This window comes from Lissotriton helveticus, chromosome 5_1, assembly GCF_964261635.1.
Source record: "Lissotriton helveticus chromosome 5_1, aLisHel1.1, whole genome shotgun sequence".
In the NCBI taxonomy this organism is placed as follows: Eukaryota; Metazoa; Chordata; class Amphibia; order Caudata; family Salamandridae; genus Lissotriton; species Lissotriton helveticus.
The window spans coordinates 2,112,879,286-2,112,897,607 of NC_136065.1; the positions used below are offsets into that span (position 1 = coordinate 2,112,879,286).

The 18,322-nt window shown below is 44.3% G+C and overlaps 1 protein-coding gene across 1 annotated transcript in view; it reads left to right on the plus strand.

The window, feature by feature from the left end:
• Positions 1 to 16,742: 16,742 nt before the first annotated feature.
• The window catches only part of DDX31 (DEAD-box helicase 31), a 227,763-nt gene continuing 226,183 nt past the window's right edge, over positions 16,743 to 18,322 (plus strand). The window contains exon 1 of the mRNA XM_078646174.1: positions 16,743 to 16,883. Within this exon, the coding sequence (XP_078502300.1) occupies positions 16,866 to 16,883 (18 nt within the window). The 5' untranslated portion in view covers positions 16,743 to 16,865. The remainder of the gene's footprint in view (positions 16,884 to 18,322) is intronic.

Sequence of the window (18,322 nt, forward strand, 5' to 3'; positions counted from 1 at the left end):
AGGCTGTAAAGCTCTGTTAGCAAAGTGAAGCCTCTCCCAAGATGGCTGAAGAGGTTACCCTGCAGTAACATGGCCGCCGTGTCACGCCCACTCTTGTATTAGCCAGAGTTTTAAGTATGCTGGTGGCGCCAAGATTTACAAGAGTCCTTCATTAACCTTTTCAAACAGAAATGTCAAAATTAAATATAACTGTTGCTGTTTGTGACTACACGTGAGAGGTCAGTTTCTGTTATGTAGTCAAGCCCAGCTGGTTCAGTAATAAAATATATATTCTCTTGGTATTATACTCCAGTCTACATTTGAAGTTCACTCCCTGGGCACTGGAGCATTAATAAGGGTAATGCTTATTTTCTATTGGAAATGAAGCAGTTTACCTGTTACCATCTTCTGTTTAGAATCTTCCAAAAACTCATTTTTTGGGGTTATATATGAAAACCAATAGTCAGAAACTTGCAAAATAAGTAGATTGATGCTTCTTCGGATTCTTTTCAATTTTCTATGAAGGACTCTGAAGACTTCAAAATGTCTGAATTTTCTTGAAAAGAAGAGGTGGTGGAATAGGGCTTTTATGAAAATGTTCATGGTTCAAACATTTTCATGGTTATAACTAAAAGAATTCTTTGTTACAAATCTGATTTTCCCTATGATGTATGTTCACAATTTTCTTTAGATAAACTCTCTGATTATCCTCATAACTTTCTTTCTTTCCCTGTTTTACCTCCCACTTCATCAGATTTTCTTCATAACAATGCTTGTTCTTCTGTTATTCCTTTCACTTCATCTGCAGGTATGATTTTGCAAACGTCACCAATTTCCTCACAGATATCTTATATGTCAAGTGAAATACATGAACCTATTAGACTAAATCATAATTGTTCCTTTCCTTTTAGGTTTAAAGAATTTTATATGTCTTAGTTCTTTTGTGTTTCATTTATTCTTCATTATAAAAAGGGAGATGATGTAAGGTACTGTATTTCTTCTATTTCCTTTGTAATCACTGCTCTTATTAGGTCATGCATTCTTAACCTTCTATGTTCCATGCTCTGCATCCTCGTAGAGAGTGTTCCTTCAAACATGTTTATGTTTGAAGGTGCATCTCTCGAGGATGCAATGTCTGTTTAACTATTGCTTTGCTTAACTGTGGTTTAACTTGTCATTCAACTGTTATGCTTGCTACTTGCCAGTGGCGCTCCCGTGTGATGCTGATTTATCTGGATTAAACTCCTCTTTGAATTGAAACCTACGCTTATTATTCATCCCTTCTGAATAACCAACATACATTACAGGGTGCTCAAACACACAATTACCTTCCTTATGAGACACAGACAAAGCAGACTTTCAAGGAACCATCCCAGGCTGATTCTCTTAACTTCAGACAAATCAAGCATGATAATGGTACATCCTCTTCATTTAGCAGTTTCAAGGCAGGGTACCCCAAGTGTCAATCATCATGTCTCATTACCATATACATTAACCCACATGCCAAACTTCCAGTTTGTGCCCCTATGGATGATATCTTTTTTAATCCTTCAACATTGCATTCTTTTTCTTTAATTGATGACAAAACTTTTTTAGATTTACTCATTAGAGTTAAATCTGGATCTCCTGAGGATGTTTGCCCCCCCCAAATAATGAGAGAAATCGGTCGGGCAATCCCAGATAGCATGATCCCTTTGCTTAACAGTTCCCTTACGTCGGGGATAGTTCCTAACAGCTTCAAACAGGCCTTACTGATTCCCTTAAAAAAGAAATCAGGTATTGACTCTTTAGACCTTTCTAACTATCGGCCAATATCACTTCTGCCCTACTTATCTAAGATATTGGAGGCTCATGTCACCAACAGCCTTTCAAATTTTGTGGAAGACTCCGGTTACTTACAACCTAACCAGGCAGGCTTTCGGCCTGGCCATTCCACAGAGGCAGTCATACTGGCCGTTCAGAATACTCTAAGGTCTAATGCCGACAAGGACTTGCACCAGGCCTTGGTGCTTCTGGATCTGTCTGCTGCATTCGACACGGTTGACTATACCATTCTGGTCAACCGTGTCGAACAGGCCGGTCTCAGAGACTCGGCCTTGGCCTGGCTCAAGTCCTTTATATCAGAACGTACCCAGTCTGTTCGGCTGGGATCTTTCACAGCCCCAAAAAACAGTTCCCTGTGTGGGGTTCCTCAAGGATCTTCCCTATCCCCTTTATTATTTAATTTATATATGCGGCCTCTTCTGTTCTCCCTAAGAGAGCACAAGGTTACTGTATATAACTATGCAGACGACCTGCAGTTGGTTTTTGTATTAAACTCATTAAATGCGGCCGAGGATTTTCAGGCAACCATGTCTCTTATTCAAAGGTGGATGTCTCTAAATCATCTCAAATTAAACCCGGGGAAAACCGAACTGATCTTGCCTGGGAAGAGCGAGATCAGTTGGAGCCCACGCTTCTGGCCGCCTGACATGGGTTCCCCTCCAAAAAAATCCCAAACAGTAAAAAGCCTGGGAGTGACTCTCAATGAGGACCTTACCCTGAAATCTCATATTGGAACGGTGGTTTCCTCTGGCTTTTTCCAACTGAGGAAGATTAGGAAGATAGCACACCTCCTCACTGACTTGGCTTTAATTCAGGTAGTCAGTGCCTTAGTTCTCTCTCATATTGATTTCTCAAATGGCCTCTATCTGGGCGCACCCATTGGTCAACTCAGAAGATTGCAATACCTGCAGAATCAAGCTGCCAGACTAATCTGCAAGGTACCTAAATGGGAATCAATTCGATCTGGACTTGAGAACTTGCACTGGTTGCCCGTGGCACAGAGAGCCACATTCAAGGTAGGCTGCATTGTTTTCAAGGCCTTGGAGGGCAAGGGCCCAATGTTTATCAGACAACTGATAGGGAGATATAGTCCCTCACGAAGTTTGAGATCAGCTCACAAAGACCTACTTGCGGTCCCCCGTTTTAAAAAGAAACGACAGAGAGGTAGCAGTTTTCATTTTTTAGCCGCTTCCTTGTGGAACTCCCTTCCTTTGACTCTGCGACATAGCAGGGATCTTCTCGCCTTTAGAAAGGCACTTAAAACTTTCCTTTTTACACAGGCCTATTTGAAATAGCGATTTTCTTTTATGCTTTGTTATGTTTTGATTCTCTCCTCAGCGCCAAGAAGCTCTTGGGCGTACGCGCGCTTAATAAGTAATAAATAACATAACATAACATAACATGCCAGAAATAATCAAATCCTCTCACTCAACACGTTATAACTACACTGATGATATCCAGATATTTTTAAAATTTGACAAAACAAATTACATAGATGGTTCAAATCTAGGTAGCTGCCTAATAGCCATTGAATATTGGATGAAGATATACCACCTTAGAACCAATACATTCAAAACTGGGAGTCTGACATGCGGGGACGTGAAACACTATGTCCATTGACAATGATTGCCACCTTTGAATAAAGATGTCTGCCATTTTCAGCTGTGCCAATTTATACATGCTAATAAGTGGCTACGAGACATGTTTCATGTACATTTGGAGTGCACACTGACCTTTAGGCGTTGGAATACTGAAGCAATCGTTATGTATCAAAAGATATATATTTGCCATGGGCCCCAGTGCAGTTGGACAATTTGTGCACAATTATACATATCTTTTTATTTTAATAAATATTTATTCATGAGTTGCACCTACCTTCTGTTCATGGCAGAACGCAGAGAATCAACTTGAAGTGGATGAGCTACTTACACATGGATCTGAGATACTTGAAAGCGCTGTAAGTGAACTATACTGGAATAAGTACCTAAAATACACAAGCAAACAATAAAATCTGTTTTAAAAATGACTTCAAGTGGAAATCGCAGCCAAGTCTTAAGTTTCTACATTCACGTGAATGCTGTTAATGTGAGCATCTTTCTCCAGCTCTACTCAGCGCCTAACAGTAATGATTACACTAATAATCTCCCAGATAATACAGAATCAGCAAACTATAATCAAATGATATTTCACATGGAACTGTTTCTCAACGATCTACAAGTCCTGCAGAAGCCAAGACCTGTACAACCTACCCAAAGGCAGTCATTTCTTTCCTACCAATTTTCACTCGAGAGAAATGTGAAACGTGGAGGTATCTTGGAATCTGCAGGTCATTCGCTTTTTCATTATATAGCAGGTGGCCTATGTTTCTTTGAAAAGTAGGGCCTAGGGGTCACTCTTTTACGTAGTAGGTGTGGAACCTCCAAGTAACCTCACAACTGCTGAATTTCCCGACAACAGTCTATGCCTTGTGTCAATTCTCAGAAGAAATCATCAGAAAGCAAACTCACAGCTTCTGCCCAATCTGAAGGCGTTTTACTGCTGTTCCAAACATTTGCAAGTACACCTGGCACATGCCTCACCTTTGTGCTTTATGCAGCCTATATACCTTCTATTGTAACGCACCTTTCAACCAGCCAGGATTGCTTGAACTATGACAATGGTGGAATAGATTTGTAGTACTCTTTCCACAAAGGTGCTACTGATACTTCCTACTGCAGCTCTAATATATGCCAAACCCCAGCACCTAAATGACAGGTGCACGCTCTTGCACATTCCCAATTAATGGAGCCTTATACCTGACAGTAGTGTTGTGTTCTGGTAAGCCCCTGCTTTGTTGTGGAAATACATAGAATTTCATACAACTGAAGGTTTATGATTGAGACCAAGGCAGTAGCATTTGGAACATAGGCCCAATGTACAAGGTTGGAGGCTGAGGCACAGGGGCACGCAAGTTTGGAATGACTCCTCCCATTGGAGCAGCACACAATCTGATTTGCATATGGTTGGTCTCTATCTTCAGTGGCACAGCAGGCAAAAAATCGATGGACTGGAATGAAGCCCCACAATGACTGAGGATAATTCAAACATTCCACCCTTCGCCTGTTTATTTTTCTAAGTGACCTGGCCACTAACAAGAGAGTCATAATTACGAAGCTTACATAGTGTTAGACGCAAACAATTTGGTAATGTGGACAAGCCCTTCTGCAGGACACATACATGGAATTATCATAAAGCTACCAACTAGAGCCTATCATGCAATGTGGAACAACGAGGGCCTCAATGAAGCAAAGGAGATCTTAAACATCTACCAGGAGCTGTCTAATCAGATGTCATAACTTACCATGTGATAACAAAAATAGGCAAGTGCATCTCCTGTCACTCAGACCATTACCCGTACACCCCTTGCTTGAAATCTGCATGTAATACAATTAAATGACAGGGCATTGTGAAAAAAATAAGTTCAGGCTCCTAAAACTAAATACGATGCCTACGAAACCTTGTACATCCTCCTGAAACTACTCCTTCCCCTAATCAAAGAGGATATTGTGGGATCGGAGTCCTGGTTGCAGCAGTGAACACTGAATACAGTTCCACTGCTGGAGCACTCTTGGAAGGTGCTCTAGAATGTAAAGGGAGTTTTTTTTTTAATAGGGCATCTGGAGTTAGAGGCGGCTGTGGATAATAAAGACAGCTGCTGGATACCTGTGCCTGGAATCCATTTGGTTTTCCCCCCAAATATCTCATTCACGTTAAATGCCTTCTTCCAAAAAGGAACGCTCCACAGTTATGGACCATGTTTTCCACTGAATGAAAGAAAACTTTTTGTCTATAAACAAAGCAAATACAGACAACGAGCTTCTGGAAGCTGTCGTTTAGGCTTCACTGTATTTGACTTCCCATCAAACCATGGAATACTGCCTTCCATTTCTATAAAAGTGAACAGTATGGACTTTTTGTTCTACTCTGACCTCTTTCCTTGGAACAACAGAGTGGTCAAAAGCATCAATTTGCAGCACCTGTTAATTCAAAAACCACAGCATGAACTCCACCTGAAACAGTTTTCGGTGCACTGTACACTTATAATAGAAGTTGAAAATGGCTATTAATGTACACAACTTTGTATAAGCATACAGGGGTTATGATGGAATAGCTGATCTGCAACATGTCCGGCTCACAGATTACAGGAAACAGGTGCAGCCCAACGAACCACAGTCACTGAAGTTGCAACTGCAGGAAAGTATAGCTCAAAACAATAAAAACTCAAACATGCATGGAAAAATATAAAATAATGGCATCATAAAATCGTGTTCACTGACAGCAGAGACTGCAGCAAGGTTACAAGGCACTAAATAGTCTGTGCAGGTATCAAACACATTGTTTGCCATTCTTATTGAAGGGTGTAGCAGTCAGACAATCAAGCAATCAATCAACCAGTAGTTGTACAGCATGGCTTACTATCCATGAGGGTATCGAAGTACAGGGTTGTTAGGCTGGTCGAACAGCCAGGTCTTGAGTCTCTTCCTGAAGTCTGTCAGCAAGGGTGCAGTTCTAAGGTGGAGGGCATCCCAGGACTGGACGGCGAGGTGGGAGAAGAAGCGTCCTCTGTTGTGGCTATGGCAGATGTGCAGGTCTGTGCGAGTGCAAGGGAGGCAGAGCAAAGGTTTCTGGATGGTTGGTGGAAATTTAGGCGATGGTTCATGTATGCTGGCCTTTGGTTATTAAGGGCTTTGTAGGCGTGTCAGTAGCTTGAATTGGTATCTTTTTTTGGACAGGGAGCCAGTGCAGGTTCCTCAGGTGTTAGGTGGTGGGAGTTCATTTTGGCAGGTTAATTATCAATTTGGCTGATAGGTGCTGCATCGTCTGGTGCCTTCGCATGAGTTCGGAGGTGGTTTCTGCGTATGGTACGTTTTCCATAGTCCAGCCAGAGGTGATTAAGCCTTGTGTGACTGTTTTTCATGTGTTGATGGAGAGCTATTTGAAGATTTTTTGGAACATGCAGAGGATGTGGAAGCAGATGGAGGTGACTGCTTTGATTTGATGTTTCATGGTGAGTTTACTCTCGAGGCTGATGCCGCGGTTGCAGGCATGGTCTTTTGGTGCAGGAGTGGGTCTGAGTTTGGCAGGCCACCAGGTGTTGTTACAGTGGGAGGCATGTCTGCCAACGATCAGCACTTCAGTTTTGTCATATTTAGTTTCAAACAGTTGCCCTTCATCCAGTCTGAGACATTCTTCATGCAGTTGTGGAAGTTAGTACATGTGGTTTAAGATTCATTAGAGAAGTTAAGAATGGTCAGAGAAAAGGTAATTCAAAATGTGCAGGCATATAAACTGAAACAAAGATTACAGGCCTAATTCTAACTGTAGGTCTAAGTTTTCATTTTCTACTCATTTCTTTAAAACTTATAAAATGTCCAAGATCATTAATCCTGTCACTGTATGACTCGTGCTTCTCCTTTCCTGGACTGCTTGCCCTTCATCTCATGTTTTCCATCTAAAACCCTATCTTTGTAGTAAAGGCCTTAAGATTAAAAAAAGACCAGCTCCCATTCATGTTGATGGATGACAACCTGAGTATGAGGTTTAGGAGATTTGTGATTCCTCGAATTTCAAAGGGAAATTTAATTATCTCAGTGACTGGAACAGGTACAATCTTTGTGATCACTCATGGGAACTATCAGAACAGAACAAGTTCATGTTCCTTTTTCGGTTAAACAACTCAATGTAAAATGTCTCTATAATCTGGGAGCTCCTAAGAAAAGGCAGAGTTGAAGGGGGTTTTCCCTTACCTGTTTTTCCAGGGTGCTATAGTGCTATATGCACTCGTATGTATTGGGACCACATGATGACCTTTGAATACCAATGTTCTAATTGACTCCATTTGTTTCAATTTCCTCTATCTTAAATGTACAATATAATTTTCTGTGCACTTGCATTTTAACTTGTGATTTCATTTAGTGTCTCTTATTGCTTCAGCGTAGGAGTGTTTTAAGACAGTCTTGCCTTGAGGCAGAACGTGTGGGATGTGCGTCTGAAACCACGAGAGACAGAAATGTGTAGAATTTACTTCTCTGTCTCAGAGTATAGTGATGTAGGCAGTGGTGCGCAAATGTGCATTATTTTGTACCTTGTGAAATTGAGTTTCACCTATGGGCCTTACCATGCCCTAACTCCATCTTGAGTTCTGACTCTGTCACACACACAAGTAGGCCCCCAGGATATTCACGTTTATTTAGGTTATTTGCGTTCAAGATTGTTTTCCTCTTTGAGGGTGTTTCCTATACTTTTGTCGATGTTTTCTACTTCTGCAAGCTTCGCTAAGGTAAGTGGCTGGAACATGTCGAGAATGTGTGAGAAATCCTTTGCCTTGGAATGCTTGCAGGAGCTTGGCTAGAACCAGTAAGTTTCCTTGCTGTAGAGAGTGTATTCTCGTGCATTGAGGATATTATACAACTGGGGTTTCTTGGCTGGGAAACCGGGTTTTCTCCTGAGAGACGGACACCTCTGCTCAGTGCTGCATTTACTGGCTTGAGGAGTCTCTTGACCCCAGGACTGTAATTTGGGCTACCCCAGTCTTGTGTGGGCTAAGATGAAGATATTACAGCCGGTGAGGTATTTTCCTTGATCATTGGTATTGAGATATATGTAGAGATAGAGTTATTTGTACCTACGTTTTTGTCTGTGTGCTGAGTGGCCAGTCTGCAGGGCCGGACTGAGAACCAAAACCGGCCCTGGCAAAGTGCTCGGCCGGCCCCCTGGGGGTGCGACCGAGCTCTTTGCCAGGGCCGGTTTTCGGCCGATTGTGTTACAGGGCTGATTTTGCAGCTATGCTGCAAAAACGGCCCTGTAACAAAAACGGCCCCCAGGGCCCAAAACCGCCCCCCACCCTTGCGACGCACCGGGGGATTGCCCGGTGCCCGCAACTGCCAGTCCGGGCCTGCCAGCCTGTGAAGTATTTTTATTCATTGGTTCTTGTTCATTGGCATTATCTGATGCATTCTGCGTATACATGCTCTTTATATTTGAGTTTTTTATTTCATAGTGTTTATTTCTTTTATTTGATTACTTGCATTTGATAGCGCTTGTTTCTTGCACTGGACGATCTATTATTATTATTTGCTTAGGTTTTACTTCCTTGCATTTCACTTGTGAATGTTTCATTATAATCTGACTTGTAAGTCTTTATTATCTGCATGTGTTTTACCATAATTATCAACTTGTGTTTTATCCCATGCATTATGATTATTTTGTGAGTGTTTCATTATTGACTGTTTGCTCATATATATAAGTATATTTACATTTGCATGTTGTTTTCATTTTACATCTGGGAAAGCCTTTCTGTTAAGAGAGTGTTGCACTAATAAAACCCCATGCTTTATTCTGAAAACTGTCTCTTGATGTGCCTCACTTGGTGAGGGTAGAGCCCCTTTCCAGGTGTTTTCTTGCTTTGCCAAATGCCTCTGCTAAGGAGTGCTGAATTAATTTTATTTGGGAGTGTAAAGCAAGACATGCGCAGGGGTGCAGAGGTGCATCTCCTCTGTGGGCTCCTACTCATGCCCGGCCTCCACCAGTCCCAGGATGCCACAGCATCGTAGACAGTCAGCTTGTTTTTCTTCATCTCAGCCGAGCCTGTGTAGGGCATTATGGGGCAATCACACCCTGCATCCCTGGATTGCAGAATTCAGAAGAGTTGTTAGCCCCACATTTTGTTAACACCACCCTCATTCCTGGATAACCCTTCATATTATCATATTTGTTCCAGAAGCATTAGTATATTATATAACTATTGATTATTGTTTTAATATCCTTTTTATTTCCATTCCAAGATGGCTGAAGCTAGTCTAACAATACATCACACCCACTTTGGTACTATAAAAAAGGAGTCCAGTTGCATCACAATGGTGCTTGTTTCATTGCTTGCTCGTGGATTTGTGAAATCTCTGCCTTCTCCAGTTGTTGCCTTTACTCTTCCTTGCTCTTCACCCTGCTGCTTGGCCTGAACAGTGGAAAGGTTATTTTAACCCCCAGTTTTTACCTTCAACCTGATACATTTCAGGGGCAGTTCTAGATACCTAGTTTAACTCAGGCATTCTTTTGTTTCAGGAGGTAGTAGGACGTTCCTGTGCACCAAGAAGACTCTACATCAGTTACCAAGCAGACCTGTTCTTGATACAAGAAGCTTTGAACGGATAGTGTCCCTTGTACTAGAATTAAATGGCACATTTGTCTTACCTTACAAAAGTCACAATTGAAAGGAAAAAGCACCAAGTTATTATGTCTGAAATGCTCGAACCCATAGAACAAACAATTGGTTAGGAGATCATGTCATTGGAATATAGGAAATATGTAGGCTATATTTCCAGTTACCAGAACAAACTGCAATTAGGTGTTTCCTACATAGTCTCTGTAGCAAAATTTCTCCTTGCAAGATCATCCACATTTTCTTGACTCTGTGCACTTGGACTCACTTAACCAGGCCCTAGTGCATATGCTCTGGTTCATAAAGCATTTACATTTTGACTACACTTTCAACTGGTATATTTAACCTACCTATAAGTGCCCAGTATACGTTACAAAGTGAACCCCGGGCCTACAAGTTAAATGTCATCAGTGGATGCAGCACACATTGGCCAGAGACTGCCTGTACCGGTGGACGCGAGGTGTGGGGTAGCCCCGCTGCGGACTTCACCTGCTGCTGGTAAGTGTTGTACAGGTGCAATTGGTGCCCCGCAGCATAGGGGAGGCGCGCTTGCTGCCGGCGGGGGACTGCCTGTCCCTGTAAACAACATGGCAAAGAGGAGCCCTGCTATGGACATCGCCTGCAGCATGTGGAGTGCTCTGTGCATCACCAGCTCAGGGATCCCTCCAGGCCCAAGATCACCGTCCGTGAGTGTACGCCCTGAAGGCCTGGCTGAAAGCAAGAACACAAACAATGGCGAGATCATGTGGTGTAAATATTGATTTTATATTCGTCCAACCCTAACCGCTTCCACTTTCATTAAAATGTAATCTTGAGTGAATTTGCAACCTGTATATATGTAACTCTAACCACTAGTACTGTAGTAGTCTTATGAACTTACTACCATTGTTATGCGAATCTAGAGTTAATCTGTTTGTATCTTTTCCTGGAGTTAATTTGCAACTTTTATATTTGTAACTAATCACTAGTATCTGTAGTAGGCTTTTCTACTTGCTACCATTCTCATGTAAATTTAGAGTTTTTCTGTTGGTATCTTTCATGTAACTTATGTACTCTGAAGTCCTGATGTAATGTAACTGGTCCTTTTGTGAAGCACTATGACACCTTTAGGTAAAGTTTGCAATTTATAAAAACACATTAAATAAATACATTAAATAAATTGTTTCACCACTAGAGTGACAGTACAAAACATGACTGCAGGTTTACCACTGTAGCCTGTGTGTACAGTTATAAACTGCAAATGCGACCCGCCACAATAACCCATTTTGGAAGGTTTAAACCATCCTTTTAAATAATAAGTCACCCTTGGGTAGGCTTTAAATACCCATAAGGCAGAGTGTGTGGTATTTGAAAACAGGACATGAAAACGTTAGCTGTTCCATAGGAAAGCATTGAGAAGTACTATTAAAATATAACCTTGCTACCTCTGCTTAGGACAGAGCTAAACATTTAATCATTGAATTTGTAAAACTATTTATTACCAGCCCAATTGTTGGTAAAGTTAGCTCTGTAATAAATATTTTGAAAAGGATACTTTAAAAAAAAAGTACATTTTACCTGTTTAAAGCCTTTAGAATCCCACGACATGAGCTTCCAACTGTTAACCAAGAGCTGAATAGCATTTTTATGTGGTGTGAACTTGCACACAATGCTGAGACAAAGGCCTTGGGTGTGTGGATATGTTCTGTCTCTCTGACAGGATGACCATCTGGGAAGTGCCCATCAATTTAATTAACTTGAAAGAGGACTACTCTGTCACAGGCAGATCTAGCTACCAAATGGGCCTGCCCCCTCCTTTGTCCCTCCAGTCAGCCATGCTCCAATTCCAGGAGAGGAGCTGCCCCAGAACCAGTTTTGAGTGACCACAGAGAAGTTGGGCGTTTCCTTGGCTACACTTCAAGGGTGGGCACAGCAGCTCTGTACTGGGTTATAAATGTTCTTCAATGTTGGATTTAGGCAGAGAAGGCACAGTGGGATTGTTTGCAGTTGGGCATAAACTGCTGCAAAAGTGAATAGTGTTACAGCAAACAAATGATGGACGGAATGCTGACAATGCAAACATTCTCCCCCAGTCAAAAGATCTGGGTTAAATCCATTGTTCTTTTGCGCACTACTCCACCCCAGTTTGGACCCAGCCATATGCAAATCAGTCTTGACCCTGTGCCCCATGGGAACAGTCCAGACCGAACTGCCAGGCCAGGTCCTCCCTGGACCGGAAACAAGCATCCTGGGACCGGTTTCGGGGTATGTCACCCTTCTTCAGCCAGGCTAGCTTGAATCCAGTAGCACAGTGAGCAAGGGACCCAGTCTGCGCATACCCATCCCGCTTAGGGCGAAAAGTGTTACAGCAAACAAATGGTGGACGGAATGCTGACAATGCAAACATTCTCCCCCAGTCAAAGGATCTGGGTTAAATCCATCGTTCTTTTGCCCACTACGCCACCCCAGTTTGGACCCAGCCATATGCAAATCAGTCTTGACACTGTGCCCCATGGGAACAATCCAGACCGAACTGCCAGGCAGGTCCTCCCTGAACTGGAAACAAGCATCCTGGGACCAGTTTCAGGGTATGTCACCCTTCTTCAGCCAGGCTAACTTGAATCCAGTGGTACAGTGAGCAAGGGACCCACATCTGGGCATACCCATTCCACTTAGGGCGAAAAGTGTTACAGCAAACAAATGATGCACAGAATTCTGACAATGCAAACATTCTCCCCCAGTCAAAGGATCTGGGTTAAATCCATCGTTCTTTTGCCCACTACGCCACCCCACTTTGGACCCAGCCATATGCAAATCAGTCTTGACACTGTGCCCCATAAGAACAATCCAGACCACACTGCCAGGCAGGTCCTCCCCGAACTGGAAACAAGCATCCTGGGACCAGTTTCAGGGTATGTCACCCTTCTTCAGCCAGGCTAGCTTGAATCTAGTGGCACAGTGAGCAAGGGACCCACATCTGGGCATACCCATTCCACTTAGGGCGAAAAGTGTTAAAGCAAACAAATGATGGACAGAATTCTGACAATGCAAACATTCTCCCCCAGTCAAAGGATCTGGGTTAAATCCATCGTTCTTTTGCCCACTACGCCACCCCAGTTTGGACCCAGCCATATGCAAATCAGTCTTGACCCGGTGCCCCATGGGAACAGTCCAGACCGAGCTGCCAGGCCAGATCCTCCGTGGACTGGAAACAAGCATCCTGGGACGGGTTTCAGGGTATGTCACCCTTCTTCAGCCAGGCTAGCTTGAATCCAGTGGCAGAGTGAGCAAGGAACCCACGTCTGGGCATACCCATCACGCTTAGGGCGAAAAGTGTTACTGCAAACAAATGATGGACGGAATGCTGACAATGCAAAAATTCTCCCCCAGTCGAAAGGATCTGGGTTAAATCCATCGTTCTTTTGCCCACTACGCCACCCCAGTTTGGACCCAGCCATATGCAAATCAGTCTTGACACTGTGCCCCATGGGAACAATCCAGACCGAACTGCCAGGCAGGTCCTCCCTGAACTGGAAACCAGCATCCTGGGACCACTTTCTGGGTATGTCACCCTTCTTCAGCCAGGCTAGCTTGAATCCAGTGGTACAGTGAGCAAGGGACCCACATCTGGGCATACCCATTCCACTTAAGGCGAAAAGTGTTAAATCCATCGTTCTTTTGCCCACTACGCCACCCCAGTTTGGACCCAGCCATATGCAAATCAGTCTTGACCCGGTGCCCCATGGGAACAGTCCAGACCGAACTGCCAGGCCAGGTCCTCCCTGGAGCGGAAACAAGCATCCTACTGGAATCAAGCTATCCTGGCTGAAGGGGGGTGAAACGCCGAAACGGGTCCTAGGATGCTTATTTCCAGTCCAGGGAGGACTTGGCTTGGCAGTTCGGGCTGGACTGTTCCCATGAGGCACAGAGTCAAGACTGATTTGCATATGGCTGGGGTCAAACTGGAATGGCATGGTGAACAAAAAAACAATGGATTTAGGACCAGATCTCTATACTGGGGCGAATGTATGACATTGTTCTGCATTCTGTCCATCAACTGCTGTTTTTGCATTTATCACCCCGAGTGGTACGGGTATGCCCAGACTTGGATCCCGTGCTCTCCATGCCACTGGAATCAAGCTAACCTGGCTGAAGAGGGGTAAAAACCCCGAAACCGGTCCTAGGATGCTTGTGGGTCCCGTGCTCACCGTGCCACTGGAATCAAGCTATCCTGGCTGAAGAGGGGTGAAACCCCGAAACCATTCCTAGGATGCTTGTGGGTCCCGTGCTCTTCGTGCCACTGGAATCAAGCTATCCTGGCTGAAGAGCGGTGAAACCCCGAAACCGGTCCTAGGATGCTTGTTTCCAGTCCAGGGAGGACCTGGCTTGGCAGTTCGGGCTGGACTGTTCCATGAGGCACAGGGTCAAGACTGATTTGCATATGGCTGGGTTGAAACTGGAATGGCATGGTGAGCAAAAGAACGATGGATTAGGCCCAGATCTCTGAACTGGAGTAAATGTATGACATTGTTCTGCATTCTGTCCATCAACTGTTGTTTTCGTATTTGTTACCCAGAGTGGGACGGGTATGCCCAGATGTGGGTTCCGTACTCTCCATGCCACTGGAATCAAGCTATCCTGGTTGAAGAGGGGTGAAACCCCGAAACCGGTCCTAGGATGCTTGTTTCCAGTACAGGGAGGACCTGGCTTGGCAGTTCGGGCTGGACTGTTCCCATGAGGCACAGGGTCAAGACTGATTTGCAAATGGCTGGGTTCAAACTAGAACGGCATGGTAAGCAAAACAATGATGGATTTAGGCCCAGATCTCTGTACTGGGGTGAATGTATGACATTTTTCTGCATTCTGTCCATCAACTGTTGTTTTTGCAAAAGTGAATAGGGTTACCCCCTACAAACTTTTCTCTACTGGGGGGCAGGTGTCCCCCCACCCACAGGCTAGTGCCAGACATAACTGTGGCACTCATGGGCTGCCTCTTCAGAACACTATTCGACATGTGGAAGACAGGAGGGGGACTGTGCCTGCTCTTGAGACCTGTGAGGAGAACCCAAAGGGAAGGAGCTGCTCCCAATTCTACCCAGGACAAAGAAATGAACTGCAATGGTCAGCTGGTGCATATCTATTGAGCTACAGGGCCACAAAAACTGTAAGAAGCCAACTTGTCTAGAAGAGCCCAGCAGAACAGTTTCTACTGGAGCTGCTCTAAACCCTGCTGGTGGCATCTGTTGAAGTGCTGACTCCCAAGTGCTGTTTCTAAGGTCTTGGAGCCCTTGCCTGAAGTTAGGGTCTACTTCTCTTGCATAACCCTAAAACATGGGACTCTGAAACTTTTTCAAGACTTGATGCCTGGGTAACTGACATTAGACCAGGAGCAACCTGCCAAGCAGACCCGCTGAGGGCGTATCACCGATAGGCCTGACTTTGCCATCGCTCCCGCTATGTTCCTCTCTGTAGCAGCAAATCCATTTCAGCTGTCCTGGCCAGCATCTGATGATGTTAACCACCTTCGGCCTTGCCCCACTGGAGGAATTAGACTTCCAGAACAGTGTTCAAGTTTGGAGATAGAAAGCTTAACCCGACCGAGCAGCTGTCCTGAACAGAAAGTGAATTAATGGTGGACCGTGGGGTGAAAACAGATTGTGACTTGGCTGAAGACAATTGGCCATCAGCAGGCATGAGTCTCCTCCAACTAACAGGCTGTCACTGGAGAAGCCTGTGCCTTACTTACTTTGCCAGAGCTGGTCCTAGGATTTTCGGGGCCCTGGGCAAAAGGGAATGTGGGAGGCCCCTGAAATTTACATACGTGACACCTTCTGATGTCTGGGAAGCTGCTTTATGCAGACTCCAACTGGGCCACAGCTCCTCCTCTCAGCCACCCCAAGCACCTCTTGTACAGCTATTTCGAACTGAACGTGTGAGAATTGCTTTGGGGCGAACTTAAACCTGTGTGGGTAAAGTGTTGACAATGGGCGGCCTGCAGAGTCTCTGAATGGGCAGCCAGAGAGGTGTCCCCCTCCCCTAGGCCTTCCCACACCATCTTAGAAGCCCCAGGAAGGGGGGGCTCCCATGAGTCCAATTGTAAAGAGACGCATTTCTTTCACTTTGATGGGCAGGGGTACACGAGGACTGGTGGGGTGTTGCCATTGTGTGGGGCCCCATCCTGGTAGGTAGAGTGCGAGGCCCTGGGCAGCTGCCCACTCTGCCCATGCACTCTGCCCATGCCTTGAGCCGGCCCTGTACTCTGCATCATAAAAATGAAATGACCAGAGAGTAGGACATGCTTTAAAAACAGACTATGCAGTGTCACGATGCTAGGTATGCCAATGGTGCATCAACCAGTATCCAACAGGGCCGCGGTGCCAGCCTAGAGCTCTTACGCCTGACCTGAGCTCTAGAAACAAAGGCTTCCACTCTATAAGGCATTAACAGACTGACAGACCCAAAGGAACAAGGTTCGAATCTCAGCGTCGGCTCAACATCCTGTGATTCTGGGCAATTCGCTTAACCCATTGACAATATCAACTCCCACCCCCAGCGCCGATTGGAAAGCGAGGAAAAGGGCAAAGGCACTTTGGGCCAATCAGCAGATCACAACCAATCAGCATGTCAGACTTCTGCATGGCGCACTAGGATTGGCTGAGCTGAACCAATCCTTCGTCACCTCCCGCAGAATGGCTACTCCCAGATGGCTGCTATAATATGTTCTGCCTCCGGATTGGTTGTTATGCGACCCGGAAGTGCTAATGTTTACAGTTCAGTTGCATACACGTGGTTTTCGTAGATGCGTGTAGTTTTAGGGTGCAGTAGTGAGTCTTTGAATCGTTCCTTTGAGGATTGAAGCTTCCAGGGGGAGAGCAGTAAGGGAGCCATGGCGTTGGGCTTTTCGGTATGTGTGTTTGGTACAGCTTTTGTGTAAAGGGCTCTTAGAACTTGTTCCTTCTCTACAAAGTGGTGATTGATCCCAGAGATGTTTTCAAATGATCATGGCAATTTAGTCGATCGTGGCTTCTTAGACCTGCATTTTTATCGGATGTTTCCTTGTTCGTAGCTGAACCAAAATAATTCTCATGTTATGCCCAGTTGCATCAGATCACTGGTATGCACTCTGAGCATGTTGGTTCTCCTGTTGTCAGTGCCCTTTGCTTGCACGTCTTGCAGTAGTAACTCTGGCTATTCTTTACTTTTCATTGCCCTTCATTACTTCCAAGCATAAATATAAGACCTCTGCCCACTCTCTGCAACCCAGCAATTCTAACCCTAAATACCCAGTCTGTTCTGATATTGTAATCACTTTATAAGCATGAAGTGAGTCTGATGATAACTGGTTCAGCCAAAACGATTTGCACCCGGAAGGGGATTTGTGGTTTTTACTTCTAATATGTTTTGCCGCTTATTACGTAAAGGCATCCTTATTCAACATTTGTTACATTCGAGGGAGGTGTAGTGTCTTAATTGATGTATTGCAAACTTGTGTTGCCCTTTAACTATGTATGAAATCTAGAACACTGGATTTGGTGCTGGACAGAGCTGTGACTCAGATGACAGTTGCCAGTCCTGTGCGTTGGATGAGGTCTCAGTTACTTGGATCTTAATAAAGTAACCTTTACCTCCACACCTGATTCCTGCTAATTAATTTACTTGGATCCTACATTTGGCGACGAGGATGGGATCTAAATAGAGTGTCTAAGTGTCTTCCTTGGAAGTGTCATGTTCTTCATCTCTCCCAGCTTCTACTTCTTCTCACTCAGCTTCTACTTCTTCTCACTCAGCTTATACTTCGTCATCATCCTCTCGCGTGAGACACAAAAGGGCTGTTAGACGTCCTAAGTTACAGGATTTCATTGATCTTAATCATGAACATGTTTAGTTTTATTCTCGGGTATAATGATTTTTAGTCTTATGTTAAGCATGTTTTCTTTCTTTATTTACGTTGTATTAATAGGGGGAGGGTAATGTAGTGTCTTAATTGATGTAATGTAAACTTGTGTTGCCCTTTAACTATGTATGGAATCTAGAACACTGGACTTGGTGTAGGGCAGAGCTGTGACTCAGATGACAGTTGCTAGTCCTGTGCGTTGGATGAGGTCTCAGTTACTTGGATCTTAATAAAGTAACCTTTACCCCCACACCTGATTCCTGCTAATTGATTTACGTGGATCTTACAGGAGGCTTTGTGGCTTCTGGTAAATGGGCTGCCCTTTATACAGGGAGGTAAAGGCTCGACCCCTTCATTGAAATTGTGTCATGAAGTGTTCTCGAGATCATAAGCGCTGCCGCGGCGGCTCCAAGGGCATATAGTGATCATCCTCCAGCTGTTCCTGTCTG